The sequence below is a fragment of the Xyrauchen texanus genome, chromosome 31 (assembly GCF_025860055.1).
Source record: "Xyrauchen texanus isolate HMW12.3.18 chromosome 31, RBS_HiC_50CHRs, whole genome shotgun sequence".
Taxonomy (NCBI): domain Eukaryota; kingdom Metazoa; phylum Chordata; class Actinopteri; order Cypriniformes; family Catostomidae; genus Xyrauchen; species Xyrauchen texanus.
This window is the reverse complement of record NC_068306.1, coordinates 9,806,867-9,826,954: the sequence shown is the minus strand read 5'-3', so window position 1 is coordinate 9,826,954 and position 20,088 is coordinate 9,806,867. Positions and strand designations below refer to the sequence as shown.

Here is a 20,088-nt window from a genome sequence, read left to right as displayed (position 1 = left end):
TAATGAATGGAGCTTTTTGCATTATATTGAACATTGTCTAGCATTTATTTCATGTGTTATTGTAGTTTACCTTGCTGAAGAAATACAGATTAACATTGACATTAACCTGACTTTCAGTATAAAGAGAAGATCGTTGAAATTATTTGAAAGTTTCGAATCAAGGTAGCTTGCAATTCGTCAGCGTTAGCAGGCAAGATCAAGTCAGCACAGATCAATCCTTATGGCACTATATTTCACATGCTTTGCAGTTATGTAAGCTTACCTGTCAATAAGAAGGACGCCAATTCAGGGTCGGTTTTGATCCCCGAAACTAAAAGATCCCTCCAGCAATCAAATGCCCTGCCGACGTTCACTCTTTTCACTCGACCACGATCACGTTCCCGCTTAGCCAGATGGGATTCAGTAGATAATACTAGCATTACCTAGTTTTGCAGACTGTCTGTTGACACTGTTGTGTAGCGGAAGAGAAGCACTGATGCAAGGCTCTCAGGAGCGTGCATAAAAGTCACATCCTTTGGATCTTCCCGGCAAAAGCGACCCGCTCCCTTCACATGAAAATCAGTCTACAGGCTTTAATAAGCAACCTAGGAAGTCCGGGAAGGGCACATTTTTTAATTTGCATTTCAAGCCATTCACACATTGGCAAAAAAAAAGAGGCAAATATTACATTAAACATTTTACATATTGCACCTTTAAGTGGAAGGTTTGAGAACAAATAAGAATTGTTTTATAGTGCTATGACAAGCACAAACATCAGTGTCAATGAATGAAAAAGAACTACTGGAAACAGGTTGCATTTAATATTTTAATGGATTTTTGTAAAAAAAAATTATATATATATAATGTATATAAAATACAAACTTAATCTGTACAATGCGAGTGTATAAAACAAAAGTCATGGAAAGTGGCCTGATGTATTGAGAGACTGTTGATTAAAATGAAATAAAATAAGCAAAGCAAACATGATTTAGTTTACTCATCTTTAAATCCGGTACACTTTTTGTGGTCACACTAAAGAGTCTGATGGTCTATTAGAATTTAAAGGGAAGATTATCAAGTCACTCTATGAAATCAACTCAGGATAAAAAGAAAAGAAAAAAGACTTGTACACAAAGCCAAATTAAATTATTTTACAAAGATTGTCAACCACAATGAACAACTCAGGGAGATATCCTAACCACAAATAGATCTCGGGATCACTTCTCCTTGATTCTTGAATGACGGCTCCAATGTCTCTTATACTGCAGGTTATAGGACATGCACCATTTTTTCCAAAGTCTTTGATTGTCTCTGCATAAGTCTCATTCTACCATGTCTTCCCTATAGACTGGATGTGTTCTTTAGCTTTCATTCTGAGTGATGTGATGCTTGTGTTTCGTAGGTCTGCCTCTTCCAGTGTGAATTTATCCATAAACCCAGAGCACTGATATGTGGGAGGGGGGCACACTGCCCCTATATGGGGCAGAGAATGGTTGAGCATAGATGTGCTGAGGAATTGTGGAGGGTTGTAGCTAGCTGGTACACCCTGCTGGGTGGTGATGAAGCTAGGTAGGGATTGCAGGGGTGAGGTGGAGGAGGAAATGGGTGCGGTGAGCCAGGGCTCCAACTGGAGACCACCTCCCAGAGACAGTGGCCCGGACCTGGGGATGGAGAGCACTGAGGACTCCTGCAGCTTGATGGAGCTCACCTCCAGTTTCTCTTGACGGCGCCACTTAGCGCGACGGTTTTGGAACCACACCTAAAATGTGACAAAGGTAAAATTGAACTCACAGTGGAAATTCAGCATCTATATATGAAAGTTACATTGTGAGAAATTACAGAAAAGTGTTAAAAAGAATAAAAAACACTCCAACTTTCAAAATTGGTTTAAGACTCACTTTATACAGCTCACACAATTGTCTTGCAAAAATAAATAAAATGTGCTGGAATTTGTATTTCCTTAATCTAATAATGATTAGATTGTGTTTATGACTAATGCTTGTTTGAACTGATGTCCTCAATTTGATTACAAATCTGAGTTTGTTAGAAATTAGCTAAGATATTTTCTTTAAAAATCGTGAGCCTAAGTAGGCCATAGAATCCATCTTAAGATTTATCTTAGTTTTGCGGCCCGTTTGCCAAAAGCATCGTAACTTAAGTAGTAGGCTACTTGAAAATGCTGGTAGATTACGAGTGCACTGGAGCAGGGGCGGAGCCAGGAGTTTTTCACAAGGGGGCCAGGGGCAAGTGATCAGTCTGTGGTGGCACAGAAATGTTTGTGCAGCATTTTTATATCATCGGACTGTGGGTCAAAACATTATCAAAAAAATAAATAAAAATGACTAAAACTACAATTGTGAGTGGGGTGGCCAATGGGGTCCATGATGGCCATGGCCACCCCTGGCCACCCCCTAGCTCAACCACTGCTCTGGAGTAACGTACACCACTAAGAGCATCATTAGGACACAGACTCATGCAGACACACGCAGGACAATCGTGAAATTACACTTTATACGTTTTAAATACCTATAGCTAGCCTACAATTTATTCCCATTGAATATCAGTATACATACATATTCGTAATAATGATAATGATAATAATAATAATAATAACATAATAAATGCTGTTTATATAAATGCAATAAATAATCAATATTGGATGAACACTCAATGCCATGCATGAAAATCGTCTGTACAGTCTCCTCCTCTCCGACACCTTGCGCACCACCCTTTGTGTAATAAGGCACATGTTGTGTAATAAGGTAGCCAGCATTGCTGTAACCGTTACCACTTTTGGGAGTACATTTACATTTATCTTTTATCCAAAGTGACTAACAGTGCACTTATTACAGGGACAATTCCCCTGGAGCAACCTGGAGATGAGTGCCTTGCTTTAGAACACAATGGTGGTGGCTGTGGGGGTCGAACCAGCAACCTTCTGATTACCAGTTATGTGCTTTAGCCCACTACGCCACCACCACTCCGGTTAAAGAGCAGACCTCATTGGTGATTGGTGAATGTCCCTAAAGCGCAGCTTCCATGCATCTCTTTTTTTTTTTTTGCTCTGCAATGGTGAAACTCGTTATATTCAATTAATGTCACACACAGGGTCTCCGCTGTCTTCACTGATCCTGGAAGCTTTAATATCGACCCACAGAGCAACTTTTGCACATCTGAATTAGTGATTGTGTAAAATAAATATATCCTTCTGCACAAACCGTTTAAAAGCAAAATGCAGTTATGTGGTTAATGAAGTTGTACATTTAAGGAAATGTTTTTTAAATATTTCCAGGAGGTAAATTACAAACGTTTTTAAAGTTACGCAACAAATATAGGCTAATAACGCTACAACGACGAGCAGCACTACACGGTCACATTTCAGCACTTCATGTTTGTGGGCAGCGTCTCTCTTAAATAGCATTTAAAAGTTTTGGGAAGCGCAAAAAAAATTTTGTTTTGGAAAATTTTTGTTTTGGAAAATATTTGAAAACATTCCTTTGTGATGTCATGCTCACTATTATTACGTGCAATATAAATGGGTCCTTCTACATGAAAATATATAGCCGGCTTTATTTTTAAGGAAGGGGTCCCTCGCAAGGAGAGTTCATTATATTTGAGGTTCTTTGGCATGAATAAGTTTGAAAACCGTGGATTAAAATTACAGAGCCATAAATGTCACTGATTTAGCAACTTTAAAAAAAATAAATTAAAAAAACACTCGTTACAATTGTATGATATTAAATGCACAATTGCACTTAAATAGCAAAAATCATGTTTTTCAAAGAAAGCCTTCTTGACTTAGGCCTACAAAGTCATAAAAGACTTTCATATTGCAACTGTAGCAAAATGTGTAAACTTACTTGTGCGGACAATTATTTATCTATGTGGAGTATTGCACTTCTTTCGTTTTTATTCTCATAATTGTCTGCATTGTGGTCATTTTAGCACGTCATGTGTAAATGCTATTTGTTAGTGCTTACCTGAACTCGGACCTCTGGCAGGTTGACCTTGAGCGCGAGCTCCTCTCTGCTGTACACGTCGGGATAATGCGACTTCTCAAACGCCCTCTCGAGCTCGTGCAGCTGAAAGGTGGTGAACGTGGTCCGGTTCCTCCGGTGCTTTTTCTTGGGATTTTCATCGTCCGATAATTTGCCATCTCCGTCCGGCAGATCTGGACTGACCACGGCACCAGATCTATAGACACCTGTAAAAGAATTGCATTAGAAAATGTCATTTGTCTTGAAGTGTGTCGAGGTTTTCCTATTCTAAAAAAAAAAAAATTGGTTTAAAAAAAAGTTTTCTTTTAACTTTTTTTTTTTTTTAATTGACAAGTTTAATTAATAGCATTAGCCTACAGGCATATATTCATATATATATATATATATATATATATATATATATATATATATATATATATATATATATATATATATTGTATATTCATATTAATGCGCATCAAACGTGTATCTGTTAAACATTGCGATGTTTGTTAATTACTTTTAAATTAAAGTTTATTCTATAATAATTTGAAACCTTGAAAAATGACAACTTTTAGCCTATAACATATATTATTATTATATATATATTATATATTATATATATATATATATATATATAATTTGCAAACTTTTCATATTTTTTAACAACTCTATAACCTTTATTCACCTGTAAAGTTTTTGGTGTTATTGGGGTCCTTTTTCGGGGACGACAAAACGCCGGAGAGTTCAGTGTTTTTAACGGGTCTTCCTGATCCATAGGAAAACGCTGGGTGGAACATATCCTCTCCTTTAAATCCCAAAATTGACTCAATGCTGTGAATTCTGGTCTGGGATCCAGGACTGAGAACTAAGCGGGCAGATGGGGAGAGACGCTCTTCCATGTCTTGAGACTGAGATCCGACAAGCCGCATCGAACTTTTTGTTTAGAAAAGATGAAACGAAAAATAAAAAAACGCAGGGACGTATAAATAGCCTCCCTTTCAGCTAAAGAATGATTTCCTCTGATTTTCTATGGAGCAAAAATACACCTGTTTACCTAGAAAATATTCTATTTCCAACAGGCCTATTCCAGGATTCTGTCCCAGCAGAGGCAATCGATGCAACTTTCTCCAGTTGTGGTCCCGCACACAGTGAGGTTGCAGTGGCCCCCAGGGGCCTTATATGGATCCCCCTCCATCGGCACCCTACTGTTCGAGTGACATCACCTTTCGACACGTCAAGAAACGTCAGATTGGCCAGAGAGAGTGATCTAGTATTGTCCTAGAGTATTAAACTCCTCCCAGAGATCCTTGTGGGCATAGTAGTGGGTTCTATTCGGGGCTTTATAAACCGCCTTACATAAATCTTAAATCATATTTTATCTCTCCAGATGTCTTGATCACGATGGCCTATGTAGACATAAAAGATGCTGGGCTGGGATTACCTACATCTTTGGGGCCGAGATCATAATTACAAGATCTCCACACACACACACAGATTTCAAAATCGCAATAAAAATTTTAATTTACAGAAATGTACCATGGCAGCAGTGGTGTAGTGTCTGAAGAGGTGGGCACGCGCGCGCACACACACACGCACACACACAAATTGCCATTCCCTCTAAAATTAATATTTTACATTTATATGTTAAATGTGTAAGGAATATATTTTTTCCATAACATATTTAAAAAGAAAAATATTTGTATAGAATATATATATATATATATATATATATATATATATATATATATATATATATATATATATATTATTATTATTATTATTATTAATTATTATTATCATTAATGTTTCTTTCATTAGACTACCTTGAAAATTGCTCTAATTAATAACTAATACATACATAACACGTAATAAACTATTAAGCATTGTATAGGTAATATAAGTACTGTTCACGTTAACATATCTTGTATTACCATATATTGCCTACATAACAATTAATGGTTATTTGTTTTATTTGTGAACTATAATGTGCTCGTCTGTGAATGTAAATTTAAATGATTTGATATCACGAGAAAAAGGCACCACCGACACCAGTTAAAGGCACAATTTTGTTTTATATATATATATATGTAATTGTCAGTTTAGCAGGGAATTACATCTACAGCGCAAATTATGGTTACTCCAAGCTGGAGTGGACCGACAATAGAGAGAACTGAGATTTTCCCTCACTGGTCCGGCCGCGAAACGGGGCCGAATGGGCGGTGATAAAATGAAACGATCCCGAACTGGCCGCGACTGGCTGAAGAGATAAGCCGAAAGTGGCCGCAATATGTTGAAAAGGCACCATGATAACCATGATTGGTAAGCAAATAGGCTATCCAATTGCTGAAATGAATGTTCTGATCGGAGGATCAGCTTAGTCGAACTGTCTGTCCTGCCTGTGCCATCAGGAACGCTCTTGCAGCTCCGTGCGCGTTTGGAGAGGATCTCTGTACACTTGTTAAAATAATAATAATAATACCAATAATAATAATAGCCTAATAAAACAGTATTCACTCCATGATGCTGCAGCATCAAGTTATTAGAAAAAGTTCTGTGTCAAAAGCCTCCTCGTTGTACTGGCGGCCAAATATTTCATCACTTTTTTTTTAGGTTGGCATACGCAAAATAAAGATAGGTGGGCATAAGGTGGTGTGGGCCACGGGAGAATTTTGTAACATGAACAATACACGATTTCAAGCAGCAAGCGTACGACCCCTGAGAGCTGCCCTTCAATTGAGGTGCAGTTAATTGGAAGAATTTGCAAACTTCCTCAATATTGAATGGATACGTGTAATTAGCTCAGAACAAAGATTGACAGCAGTCTGATAATCCGAAGGACACACGCTGGTTTGAGGGGATTACACACTTTCCCCCCTCTATCCAAAACAGCTCAAATCCTTTCAGTTGCTTGGCTTTTCCCTAATTACAACAGATAATTTTGGTATTCCGAGATTTACTCTACTCTCTCTCTCTCTCTATCTCTCTCTCTCTCTCACACACACACACACACACACACACACACACACACACACACACACACACACACACACACACACACACCAATCATTATGAGGACTCTCCATAGACAAGGATTTTTATACTGTACAAATTATAGATTCTAACCCTACCCCTAAAACATTTCTGCATTTTTCTAAATTATGGGAACACTAGAAATGTCCTCATAAACCACATTTATAGCATGTAATGACCAGTTTGTAACCAAAAAAAAAAGTCCTCCTAAATAACATAAACCTGCCCACACACACACACACACACACACACACACACACACACACACACACACACACACACACACACACACACACACACACACACACACATCCTTATTAAGCATACAACAGCTTATAAATTGGCAGAGGCTATTTGGACAAACACAAACACAAAACAAAATATTATTTAATTTTTTATCTGTCCTGCATGGCTGTCAATGTACATCACCGATGCTATTGTGACATCAGTGTTCGAATGTTTTATTTAGAGGTTTGTGCAATTGTGCCTCAAATTGTATTCTAATAATTAAACATTCTGTATTACTTAGTGCTGCGATGCAAGTGAAAAACCCTAAATGACTTAATCTATTTAAAGAATATTCAAAGAATCTATCTTATAGAAATCTTTTTATGTGGACAGACAGACAAACAGACAGACAGACAGATAGACAGACAGATTGACAGAGAGATGATATATATATATATAGAGATGGATGGATGGATGGATGGATGGATGGATGGATGGATGGATGGATGGATGGGTTTTCCTCTTGTCACCAAGCATAACAAACATTGCAAAATGATCTAGATGTTAAATTGTCTGTTTTATTACTTCATTCTGTTTGGACTGAGACATCAGACATACACATGACATATACATGTCATTTTACCTCACATACAAATTTAATGATAATACATCAAAGAATCCTAATGAGCAGTACAATATCATATGCATGTCAATGATAGATTGTCTGCTGTGATACCAAGAAATCACTGCATCACATTCATCTCATCCCTTGTGCAAAAAACAAACAAACAAACAAAAAAAAAAACATGAGGGACATTTAAACAGAACTTTTGTGTCTCTAGTTAATGTCATCATATGTTTGCTAGATATAAAAAATAAACTGTAGCAACTTACTTAACCCCATATTTACAGTAAAATCTCACACATTTCGACACTGTAAAATTGTCCAATATCTCAGAGAGCTGTTTGTTATTACTAGTAGCATACCATGATCAAAAATGTAATGCAATAAAAGAAACATCCCTTGTGATTATTGTACTGTAAACAAAAAATGTATTCCAAAAAAAGGAGTGTGTAAACTACAACATCATTTATACAAACAACAAACATATGGGAAAAAAACATGTTTTCAAACTTATGGAAACAGAGAAAAACAACAAGCCAACATCAAGTTAACACCTTAAACTGATCTTCTGTCAGATGTTGTGACCTTAGTAATGAAAAATATCTCATTGATGTGTAAAGACACAACTGACACCAGACCAGCAAACAGAGTGATGTTTTCTTTATATATACATGCATTATTTATGTATTCATGCTTATACTATATATACAGTATATGCATGTACACATATCAGTATATCAATGATATATGCTGTGTGTATATATATATATATATATATATATATATATATATATATATATATATTTTGTTGTATTTAAATTTTTTCATTTAAACCACTACATGACAGAGCACTTCTCCTCAGCCTTGGACTTCATTTCAGTGAGCGTGGCAGAGGCTTTCTCCTTTATCTGATCCATGTCCATGTTCTGTAAATTTTGTATCTGCCCAATGAGTGAGTCTTTCTCTTCTTCCTCCGTAGCATCTTCGTCTACCATCTTCAGCAGTTCCTCTGGAACGTCAACGTCATCTCCCGCCATCTGGATCATGTTGTCATCCTGCTCACTCTGAGAGATACGCACACACAAGAGTCATACAGGGACACAAATGCACAAAACACTTTGTACATTTTGTGTCCATAATTGCTGCTCTTGATATTAGAGCAGCAGCCGAGGGGAAGATTTTCAGTGAACAACAACTTAATTTATGACCTGTTCCTCCCACAAAGCCATCGTATGGCTTGAGAAGATTTGGAAAATAGCACACTAGTCGTAGGGCTTCCTTTATGATTTTTATTTATTTATTTTTTACTTTTTTTCCACACACAGATACATATATATATATATATAGAGAGAGAGAGAGAGAGAGAGAGAGCAAAGCTGGTCAAAGACAAACAGATGACGTAGAAAGCCAGCCAAGATGATGCTTGAACAGACCTCACAACAAAATGGTGCTTACTTTTGGAAGTCTGTATTTGTCTCGTAAACACACCCTCAGAGTGGCCCTCTCTGCTTTCTTATGCAAGAAATCTGCATCTCTCTCCATCCTGTTGATCAGAAATGTGAAAACAACAGACTGTCACATCAAGGAAAACATTCAAATGTGTTTTCTTTTAATGCCATGTAATAAAAAGTTCCCATATCTTGTCATTTTAATATTAAAGAAGGTACCACTATAAGCATGTAATAACATGTAATTTATCAGTGGAATAAAGGATGCATTGCACAAACAGCTTGTTTATGAATGTTGCGTGACAGTGCACACTGTTGCTTTTAAATTAAACGACCTTCAGGATTTAGCTCTACAGCTTAATTCGAGATAAAGAGCTTCAGGAGGCTTACTGGCATTGTTCAGGCAGTGCTATGACTATACATATAGCAAAGATATGTTCATAGCTAGTTTACCAGTGACAACTAGATATGAAAATCCTATGGATGTTTGATCTGAAGTGACACTAAAATCTTTAGATGTTTAGATGTAATCTCACAGCAGACATGTATGTTTATTGAATGAATCATCTGTTTCAAACATGCACACATTTCTACTTAAGTGTGCCTGGTAATGCTAGTAGTTACAGTATCTCATCTTATTTGAACATGAATAATAGCAAATCTTAGGATTAAGACCACAGTAGTGACAATCCTACTTCAGATCCCTTTTCTGTAAGATTTGATTTTGAGACTTTATTGTCTCATGTATTTTGAATACAAGCAAAATCTTTTATTTTTTCCCTCGCATATCTTTTGAACCATTCGATTTTTTTGTATCCAGTTTCTCTTCTCGTGATGATTTGAAGGGACTCTCTTGAAGGGATCTTGACATTTATCTTTGTTTATTTTTTGTTCTCTTCACATCCTCTAAACATCCTTCGATTGGCCCAAAAATGGCTCAATGACCATGCCGCACGGAAATGATGAACAGAATTTAGATTTGAGCTTTTGTCTAAATTCTACGTCAATGCTCATGTTAACAACGTTGACGTAAAACAGGATGTCAGGGAGTATCTTGCTACCACTTTCTACTCATCAAAATTACACTTAGTATGCTTCATTAGGACTATGATCTTAGGATACATGCAAAGTTTGGTGAAAGCTCCACCTATGGGTCAAAAATGAAAATTTTGGCTCATAACTCCAAAAAATGTAGATGTAGCATCAACATTGTGTCCTGACAGTAACTGAGCAGTTTGGAGACAGTGCCACCTATATTTCAAAAGATAACAACCAACACTTTTATGTGCAGACTCTAATCTTGGTATGTCTCTTTGCCATCAATGAGCCTTGTGAACTGAGTGGAGCTGTGTGAAAAGCTATGGACAACAGTTCCAAAGGTTGGGTGTTTTATTCCCACCTAGGCAGGTTTTACAGTTTAATTTCTATTGCACTGGAGGTCTTTGAATTGTGTTTGCTGAATAGTTGCAGGGCTTGTCCCTGATCATATCTACTTGCAGGTATTCTTAATATTATTCTTCCTCTTTCTCCTTAAAAGGGAGTTTATGGCAGGAATGTGAACAGTATATAGGAAAATGGCGAAATTTGGCACAATGATAGGGGTGGTTATGAATAGTCCTCAGACACATTATTTGTTTTATTGGCTACTCCTCCTACAAAAAAAGGTTCAGATGATCTTCAGATGGAGAGGCACAGAAATTACAGAACTAATTTTAGATTTTCATCTTTGTTGAAAATTTACACCACAAAAAATTTGACCATGGTGACCGCTGTGCTTGGCTATGCTGACTTTTAACCTGATATGCCCCACTAGCGGCTGACTGTCAATCTTTTGGTAGTGCGGTGCAGTGGATTGTGTGCAGAAATGTGGAACAGAAAAGGTACAGGTTCGATCCTGCCCTGAGGTGACTTGCAAAGTGGTGTGGGTTTGATTTGCATACTTTGTGGTATGCTCAGTATGGTCAGAGATAATTTTGCAGAGATGGGCCACTTCTATTAAAATGAATGGGAGAAATTGGAATGTTGAACCAAAGGAGCCCTGAGTGCCCAACGGTCATCGGATGTAGAAAGGAAGTCCTGCTTACAGTTAAAAGAGCCAATCACCTTTTAGATACAGACATCGCCTGTCAATTAACTCTAGAACGTGCATGCATATTAGCTATAAAAGCCTGGAAAATGTTGTTTTTTAGCACAATATGTTTTAGAATCACAATTTATGATTCCTGTATTTTCAGATTTAATTGCTGATTTGAAATATGTTCTTTGATCTAATCTTGGCCAACCGTTTTTGAGATTTTTGTATTTCTCCATTCAAGTAGATTGGAGCTGCACTGGCATGACTTGAAATAGCCTCCCGAGAGCATACCAAAATGGCCGACAGTGGACTGACTTGCTAGAAAGACTTTGGTGTGGAGCAAAGGGTGACATTTCGGTGCTTGGAGCTTGCGGCTATATATATATATATATATATATATATATATATATATATATATATATATATTATATTTAGCTTATTTTGAGCTGCGTTTATCAAAAGCATCATAAGCCTAAGTGGATCGTAGAAACCATTGCCGCCAACAACAACAAAAAAAAATATTTACTATGATAACATCTTAAATGATTAGTTCACCCAAAAATGAAAATTCTCTCATCATTTACTCACCATCATGCCATCCCAGATGTGTATGACTTTCTTTCATCTGCAGCACTCAAATTAAGATTTTTAAAAGAATTTCTCAGGTCTTTTGATCCATACAATACAAATGAATGGGTGCCAAAATGTTGAAGCTCCAAAAAATCACACAAGTCAGCATAAAAGTAATCATTACATTTACATAAATTAGTTAAATCCATATCTTCAGAAGCGATATGATTGGTGTAGGTGAGAAACAGATCACTTTCACATTCTTCTTCTTGTGTTTTTGGTGATTCTAATTCTTCATGCATGGAGAAGAATGTCAAGCAAAACATGACTTAAATATCAACCATTTTCTCACCCACACCTGTAATATAACTTCTGAAAATATGGATCATATGTCATATGGATTACTTTTATGATGATTTTATGTGCTTTTTGGAACTTCAAAATTTTGGCACCCTTTCACTTGCATGGTATGGACCGGCAGAGCTCAAATATTCTGATAAAAATCTTCATTTGTGTTCTGCAGAAGAAAAAAAGTCTTACACATCTGAAATGGCATGAGAGTGAGTAAATGATGAGAATTTTCATTTTCAGATGAATTATCCCTTATAAACGAATTATAAGGGTTAGATTAGGTAAAAATAACAAATGCAGGTTACCACTTTTTGCTGTGTAGAATTGGAGGAAATTACCATCAATACAATACAATTTTTAAAAAGATGTTTTTGCTCACGTGTCAAGCACTGCTACCACAATGCTAATGTTTTCATGGCTAAATCAAATAGCATCATTCCATGTAGCCTATTAATCCGATTATGTAATGTCGTTTTGCTTTTTTATGGCTTGCATCGATTGATAAATACTGTAGATTTAAGTATAAAGCAAAGGTTTCTTTAAAAATGTCATCATAACAATAAAGCAACAGAGCAGCCAGGTGTGGCCTAATAAAAATACATTCAATAATTAAACACTTTAATTTCACACTCTAAATATGCATGATGCTCACATTCTCTGATACCTTCATTACTTACATACTTCTAAAAATAGCGTTATCCAGCTCAATGGTACAGGATAACCTGCGCTAAGCCCTACTCTTAGGACTGATTAGCAGCTAGCACCAAAACATTTTACTCTCTGATACCAACATAGAGGTTGAATAAACAATTATCTTTAATCATTGAAATTATTGTCTTTTTCATACACTGTCACACCAAGAGAGACGAGGTAGCTTGAATTCAGTTTTATTGTAAAATAAACCATATCGAATGACAGTCTTTAATAGAGCTCATGGTATGTGGTTCTCCATGTTAAGCACTATCTTTGCAATGGAAATAAATGCAGTTTTTAGTTGAATAACAACATATCATGACCTTCAAGTGACGAAGGTACAGCAGATGACTCCAAAACCGTAAAACTGCAAACTGTTCAGTTGATATTGGGATTAATACTGCATTAATCCCACTAAGAACCAAATAATATCCCTTATAGAGAAAAATTGCAATAAAAATGATGCACCGTAAATGCCACTGTCATTTGCCCATTTGCTTATCAAGGTCAAAATGGTGAGCATGGAAGAGCACAAATCCCTGTACGTCCTTGAGGAACAAGTGGGCCGAGTTTTACTTACTTTTCCTCCACCACCTGCTTCTGGTACTCCTCATATTCTTCTCTGGTCATGCCGGCGGCCGCTGCAGGGTCCTTGGGGGTCGCCTCCTCTGCTTTCTCCTCTCCTCCTCCAAGTCCCATTCCTTTCAATGGGTTCCCGACCATACTTTTGATTAAGAAAGCCATGTTTTCCTGCTGGAGTCTGTAACTGAATGTCAAGTTGAAATTTTTTGCTTAAATTCCGTGGTTTCCAGTTCCAGAGGTCCTTGGATTGTTAGTAGTTAGGTCTAATTGGAGCTAGGCTAACCAACCTGCCTGTCTGTGTTATCAAGGACACACTGTTCACAAGGAATGGTGGCCAAAAAAAAAAGTGTTTATGCTGTAGCCATAATCTGGATTAAGCTGTGGCCGTCTGCATTGCGAGGCAGATGGCTGTGTGCTTTCCCTTTTCTACAGAGTAAAAGTGAACAAACTCTGCATTGATCAATAACAAACTATAACTTGAGAAGAAATATCAGGGTGACATTGATCGGAGAAGAACTATGAATGTTTTGTTTTGGAGATAAGATCCTTTGCTGTTGACGTCATTGTTGCTGTATCCTCCCACTGACTGCTAATCACATTAGTTAATGAGGGACTGACCAATGCAGTGAGGCCAGTGAGGTCTTGGATTTTCCATTTATACCCCTTTTAAGGCCCAGGAAAGCACAGCCATGGGATTAAAAGCCTGTTTATCTCAGAAGCATTGTTGCCATCAGAAAAGACTGATGCGTAACAAAAAATGTATACATATTAATAACTTGCAGACATTCAGGAGATGTTTCATTTATTCCTCACTGTAAAAATGATCGCCACACTGGCACAAGCCTTTGAAGAACCTCTATGCACCAGTTCTCTGAGGAACTATCAGGAAGCTCTTAAAATATAACTCTCAAGTTCCTGTAAAAATTTAAAGATAATGGCACCATTTGGGGTTCCTCAGCTGCCGCACCAACTGAACCCTCTGGAGATACTCTGGATTCGTTTTCTAAGAAACTTTCTCTTAGCTCCTGCAATATCTCTAAACTCTCTAAAAAAGGACATTCAATGGTTCTTTCATTAACTCTATCATAAGAGAAAGACTTCAAGGCTCTTGAAATCTAATCCTTCGATTTTTATTTTATTTTTACAGTGTAACGGAAGGACTTTCAGGTACTTGATATACACTACAAAAAATCTAATATACTGGAGGTCCTCAGATTTTCACACTGACAGAAAACTTTGGAAAACCTTTAGGCACTAATTTAAAGGTGCCTGAAATATCATATTTTGAACATTTCGGGTGCCTCAAAACCTTTCCTTTATAATTCCTTGAGGAATTGTTGACTTCTTTTGGAACCTTCTGGAGGTCCAGCAGACAGTTTCAGTTCTCTGAGGAACTTACCCTTAGTTCCTGCAAGAAGTCAAAAGAACTACAAGGACTGTCAATTGTTCCTTTAACATCCCCATCATGTGGGAAAGGCTTTGAGGCACTTGAAACATATATAGAAGGCTTGGAGAACATAGATAGGATTTTTGAGGCTCCTTTAAAGGGTGCCTGGATGATTTTCACTGGCAGTGTCGCTGTCATAACGTGGCGGTCCATTCGGCCCCATTTCACGGCCAGCTCATCGGGAAAATTCCCGAACTTCCCAATGGCCAGTCCACGCCTCAGTTCCTCAGACAACTGTACTTGAAAAGGTGTCTAGATGTTCATCAAAAGGTTCTGCCACTCTGGCAATCTATGGAACCCCGAATGGTACCTCAAGTATTTTCTAACTTGTTAAACATAATGTTCTGTATGTGTTCAAGTTCCTTATGTAAACAGCAGGATATTCAAAGCACATTCAGAAAAATGCACAGAGGTTCTCCAAAGGGTTGTGCCAGTGTGCAAATCTGAGGAACCCTGAATGGTGCCTCAAATATCGTTTTACTTTTTTAAATCATTACATTTATTATATCAGCTGTTATAAGAGCTGCAGTATGTTTTTGTGTTGTCTTCACTCTTCATCTGCTGGTCCAAGTATAGGAAGTATGACAAAATATGTCTTTTTAAATACACAACCTGCATTACCTCTGACTTTCAGATCATGCACGTGCACAACGGCAATGCCAAATGAACGAAGATGTGCTACAGTCACATTATCTAGGGCTGTTAGTCTGACTTTGCGAAAATTGGACTCGTACATTTCAGTCTGACTAAAGTGTTTACATGGCATAAAAAAACGAATTATTGTTTTAGTCTGACTGAAATCGAATTTTTAAAGTGTGTGTAAACATACTGAGTGTCCTGTAGTTATTGACTAAAATGATTTAACCACTGCAGACAGAACTAGCTACTAAATATGACAAAATACTGATGGCTGAAAATGTGTCAATCAAACATTTTTCTTTTACACTGACATTTATAAACACGAAAGAACTCAGTTAGCATGTTATGGATCAGCAAATGTTCTTTTTGAACAATACATACTACAGAACTGATTTGAAAATGTAATTCAAGAAAGCTGAAACGAACAAAGTACATCATAAACATATTTGATCCTTTAAAAAAATATATTTTATTATTTAGCAGTTGACAAGAACCTCTGTTCAATTCATGGTGCTGTTTAGCTATTGTAACCAAAAAACGACCCTTGAATTGTCACTCTCACTTCATGAGTTGATTATCTCCATTGAAGATAATCTGAAACTATCAAAAAAGATGATGAAATTGCCCATCCAAGGTAAAGACACTTCAAGCAGTAAGGACACCATTGTGTCCGCAGAGTCCCAAAACTGTCCATTTCGTGGCTATTGGAAGCATAAATGAAGTGAAAACAAATTATTCCTGAAGGGAAGGCCATTGGGAGAGAATTGTACTACACAAAGTTCTTATCTGTTTCTTAATTTTAATTTACATAGGGTGACAATATGGTTACCATGGCAGAGTGCATCGTTAAAAACATTCATCTCCGAAATGAAAAGGAAATAAGACAGGAAGTTTGTGGAAGAGCGCATAAGGCACCAAACATGTTTTTTGTGTCTATGTTTTCTAGTGTCAGATATTAAAAAATGCTACTTTTAAAAGCACGTCTCAAGACACTTGCGTTCTCTTATATGCATTTTTTAGCATGAGAACGTATTTGGTCTGAACAGTCCCTAACCTGACTGTTGTTTAGCACTCTTCAAAAAAACAATTATTTATCCTCACAATCCTCTTGATTTGTAGGAGAGGCGATACAAAACGTATTGTATTCAAACAGATTTCCGTGAATACTACACCAATTTGCCACTGCTCGAACAAACAGATAATCTCACCCTAAACCCACACCATTGGTTGGGTCAATGTTGAGGTGTCAGACCTACAAAGGGCTGATTTGAGCTGTATCTGCATAATAAGCTAGGAAAGGGTAACTTTACATCTTAAAAGTTACACATTTGAGCTTCATAATGACAAATGGAAAGCCAATTGCAACAGTTTTATGTCTGGTAGTATCTGCTGCTAGGGCAAGAGGGCACGTGCAGGATTGATTGCACAGAATGGTGGGATAGAGTGACAGATGTGCTTAACTTACAATGCATCTCACTGTGTAATCCTCTGACAAGAGAGGAAGTGGGATGGGGTAGAGAGAGTATGCAATCAAGCCGAGACATAGAACAGTGATTGAGAGCAGAGAGAGAGAGAGAGAGAGGAGAGAGAGCGAGAGAGAGCGAGAGAGGCGTGACCGGCTGTTGGATTATCAGCCCAAAGAATCAACGACATAGCCGAGCGCAATGCATTGGATGACTGCAAAGAGGATGCTCAGAATTGATACAGGCACAGACAAAGATGCAACAATGTTTCAAACAGTGAAAACCTATTGTATACATTTTTCAAGATATACTAACAGCAAACTCAGTTTTTACATTTTCTGATCATTTTCATGATGCTTGCATGTGCAAAGCTTATTGTCACTATGCTGGGGTGTAGCTATGCAGTTGCTAAAGGGCTTTGAAGGGTTTATATCTTTTTGCTATGTGGTAGCTAGGGCACTGCTACAGTTGGTGGGTGCTTTGGTGTTATGGGTGGTTGCATACTGGCCCAAGCCAAAAGATCCCACATCAAGTATGTGCACTCCCAGATATGGCCCAGATAACTCCTTCAATGTAAGTTTTATTGTACGCCCAGGTCAGTTTCTAGGAATAAGTGAACTAGTTGGTTGCCTAAGGCACCACAAGCAAAACGGTCACCAATGAGGACCCCCCCACCCCCACATGAATAGGTCGTTCTGCCAGATGGTAGCGCCAATGATGAGGTCCCCGTGCCAGCCGAAATTAACCCCACCACAGGTGACAAAATGGTCAGAAAATGCCCTATGTATGCCACATAGAAAGAGTCTGATTGATTACATAAAGTTACAGCTCTCTTCAACAAGCCCCTCAATGGTACAAGAGGAGTTACATGCCAAAGTTTTATACATACGGTTAATGTTCGATTAAATCCCTGACCATGCTTTGTGTTAAATATCAGATCAAACCCTTAACATTAACGAGATAATTTACATTATTGGGTGAACTATCTCATAATTTACTCACCCTCATGCCATCCCAGATGTGTATGACTTTCTTTCTCCTGCAGAACAAAAAGATTTTCAGTCGAATATTTCAGCTCTGTAGGTCCATACAATGAAAGTGAATGGGTGCCAACATTTTGAAGTTCCAAAAAGCAGAATAAAGCATCATAAAAGTAATCCACCCGATTCCAGAGTTTTAATCTATATCTTAAGAAGTGATGTGATAGGTGTGGGTGAGAAACAGATCAAAACACAAGAAGGATGTGAATGTGAAAGTTAAAATGGAGACTGACAGAGTAGGGAGAATTTATAGGAAAAAAGGACTTACATATTGATCTGTTTGTCATTCACATATACCATATCACTTTTTAAGACATTGATTTAACCAGTGAAGTCATTTGGATTACTTTTATGGTTACTTATGTGATATTTGGAGCTTTAACATTCTGGCAGCCATTCAATTGCATTTTAAGGACCAAAAGAGCTGAAATATTCTTCTAAAAATCTTGCAGATGTTCTGCAAAAAAAAAGAAAGTCATACACATCTGGGATGTCATGAGGATGTTTTGGACTTACATAACAATAGAGTGATGCTTTCATTAGCAGACAACCATTATTAAGGATTTGAGGTTGAACATAAAAAGCAAAAATGTGCTTCTGTGAATGCACCACTATACATACACTAAATTGAACACCAGCTTTTAACATGATCAGCCAAAAAGCCAATAGGCTGTTACTGGATTAGACAACAACGTTTCAATACATCCTTTATATACAAATGCCTATACAGTATTCAGAACATTACAGATTGCAACCACTTCTATTCACTATTGACAAAAAGCCAACATGCAATCAGTTGTTTACAATGATTGTAGCTGAATAAAGGTGGAGAAAGTATGTTAAAGCTCTGTCTCTCTGATCTAATCCCTAACAATGGCCTGGGTCATACAAGCTTCCATAGAGCTGTACTATAGCTCTCAGCTGGGTTCCTAACATAATCCTCCGCATGATGCCGCCACTGTCAGACAGAGTTACATCTACAGCTTCTGACTTCTGCCTCTCATTTAGACCGTGTGAGCTGAGAATTTATATTTGAATATATTCTTATAGTAGGCAGAGTTGGCCTAAGGTTGAAAAGTTGCACATTGTAAAATCACCATTGAAGAACTGATTTGTGATTGTTAACAGAGATTTCGTTTTTGGAAAGATTAGTTGATTAAACACAATGAAATTACCCCCTGCATTTATGGTGAAGGATCTTATTTAGTTTCTGTGTAACAGCAAAATATCATGGTCTGCACTTTTTTTTTTTTTTAACCTTAAGAGGTTACCAAAGCGCTTTACACTGTATCCCAATCACCCACACATTCACACACAAATTCATACACCAATGGTGGCAGAGCTGCCATGCAAGGCACTAGCCTGCCATAAAGAGCAACTTGGGGTTCAGTGTCTTGCCCAAGGATACTTCGGCACGTGGGCTGGGAATCGAACCGCCAACCCTGTGATCATATGGGTCATTGTTAAGAAACAGTGCCATTTGTGTGCTGATGGCTGGCAACTGATATAACTAATATGATACTGTTTTCTTCAGTGTTTTTCATTGGAATATCAGCTTAATTAACATACATAAATATTACATTTTAATGTGCCTTTTATGTGAATTATATTAAAAACACAAGAAAACTAGCTGTAGAAATGTGTTGCCATAGCAATGATATTAGAAAATGTCCTATAAGGCCATTTTAAGTATTTCTTTTACACATCTGACCTAATAAACGTTGATAAAACCTTTTGATCTCATATTTTTGCATTCTTTAAAAGCACTCCTGTTCACAAGTTTCTTGCATCCATCTGCGCTCTTTTTCAAATTAATTTATTTTCTATGCAAAATGTGCTATTAACCTTGTGCCACACCTCCCTCTTTTTTCAGCATCTCACGCATGAGCGGTGCATTTCTAAAATGCAGTGTAAAGTTAAAAAGAACTATAAAACATGC

At 37.4% G+C, this 20,088-nt stretch overlaps 3 protein-coding genes across 3 annotated transcripts in view; 1 reads left to right on the top strand and 2 right to left on the bottom strand.

Annotated features, from left to right (window-relative positions):
- Nucleotides 1–20,088, top strand: part of LOC127624804 (calpastatin-like) — a 711,053-nt gene that overhangs the window by 520,995 nt on the left and 169,970 nt on the right. The gene's annotated exons all lie outside the window — the stretch shown is intronic.
- Nucleotides 914–4,888, bottom strand: LOC127624841 (retinal homeobox protein Rx3-like). Its single transcript, XM_052099793.1, has 3 exons — nucleotides 4,645–4,888; nucleotides 3,960–4,183; nucleotides 914–1,738 (listed from the first exon to the last, which is right to left on the bottom strand). Exons 1-3 carry the CDS (start codon nucleotides 4,886–4,888, stop codon nucleotides 1,307–1,309), a joined length of 900 nt encoding a protein of 299 aa, XP_051955753.1. The 3' UTR covers nucleotides 914–1,306.
- Nucleotides 8,640–14,097, bottom strand: LOC127624851 (complexin-4-like). Its single transcript, XM_052099802.1, has 3 exons — nucleotides 13,559–14,097; nucleotides 9,298–9,385; nucleotides 8,640–8,906 (listed from the first exon to the last, which is right to left on the bottom strand). Exons 1-3 carry the CDS (start codon nucleotides 13,720–13,722, stop codon nucleotides 8,679–8,681), a joined length of 480 nt encoding a protein of 159 aa, XP_051955762.1. The 5' UTR covers nucleotides 13,723–14,097; the 3' UTR covers nucleotides 8,640–8,678.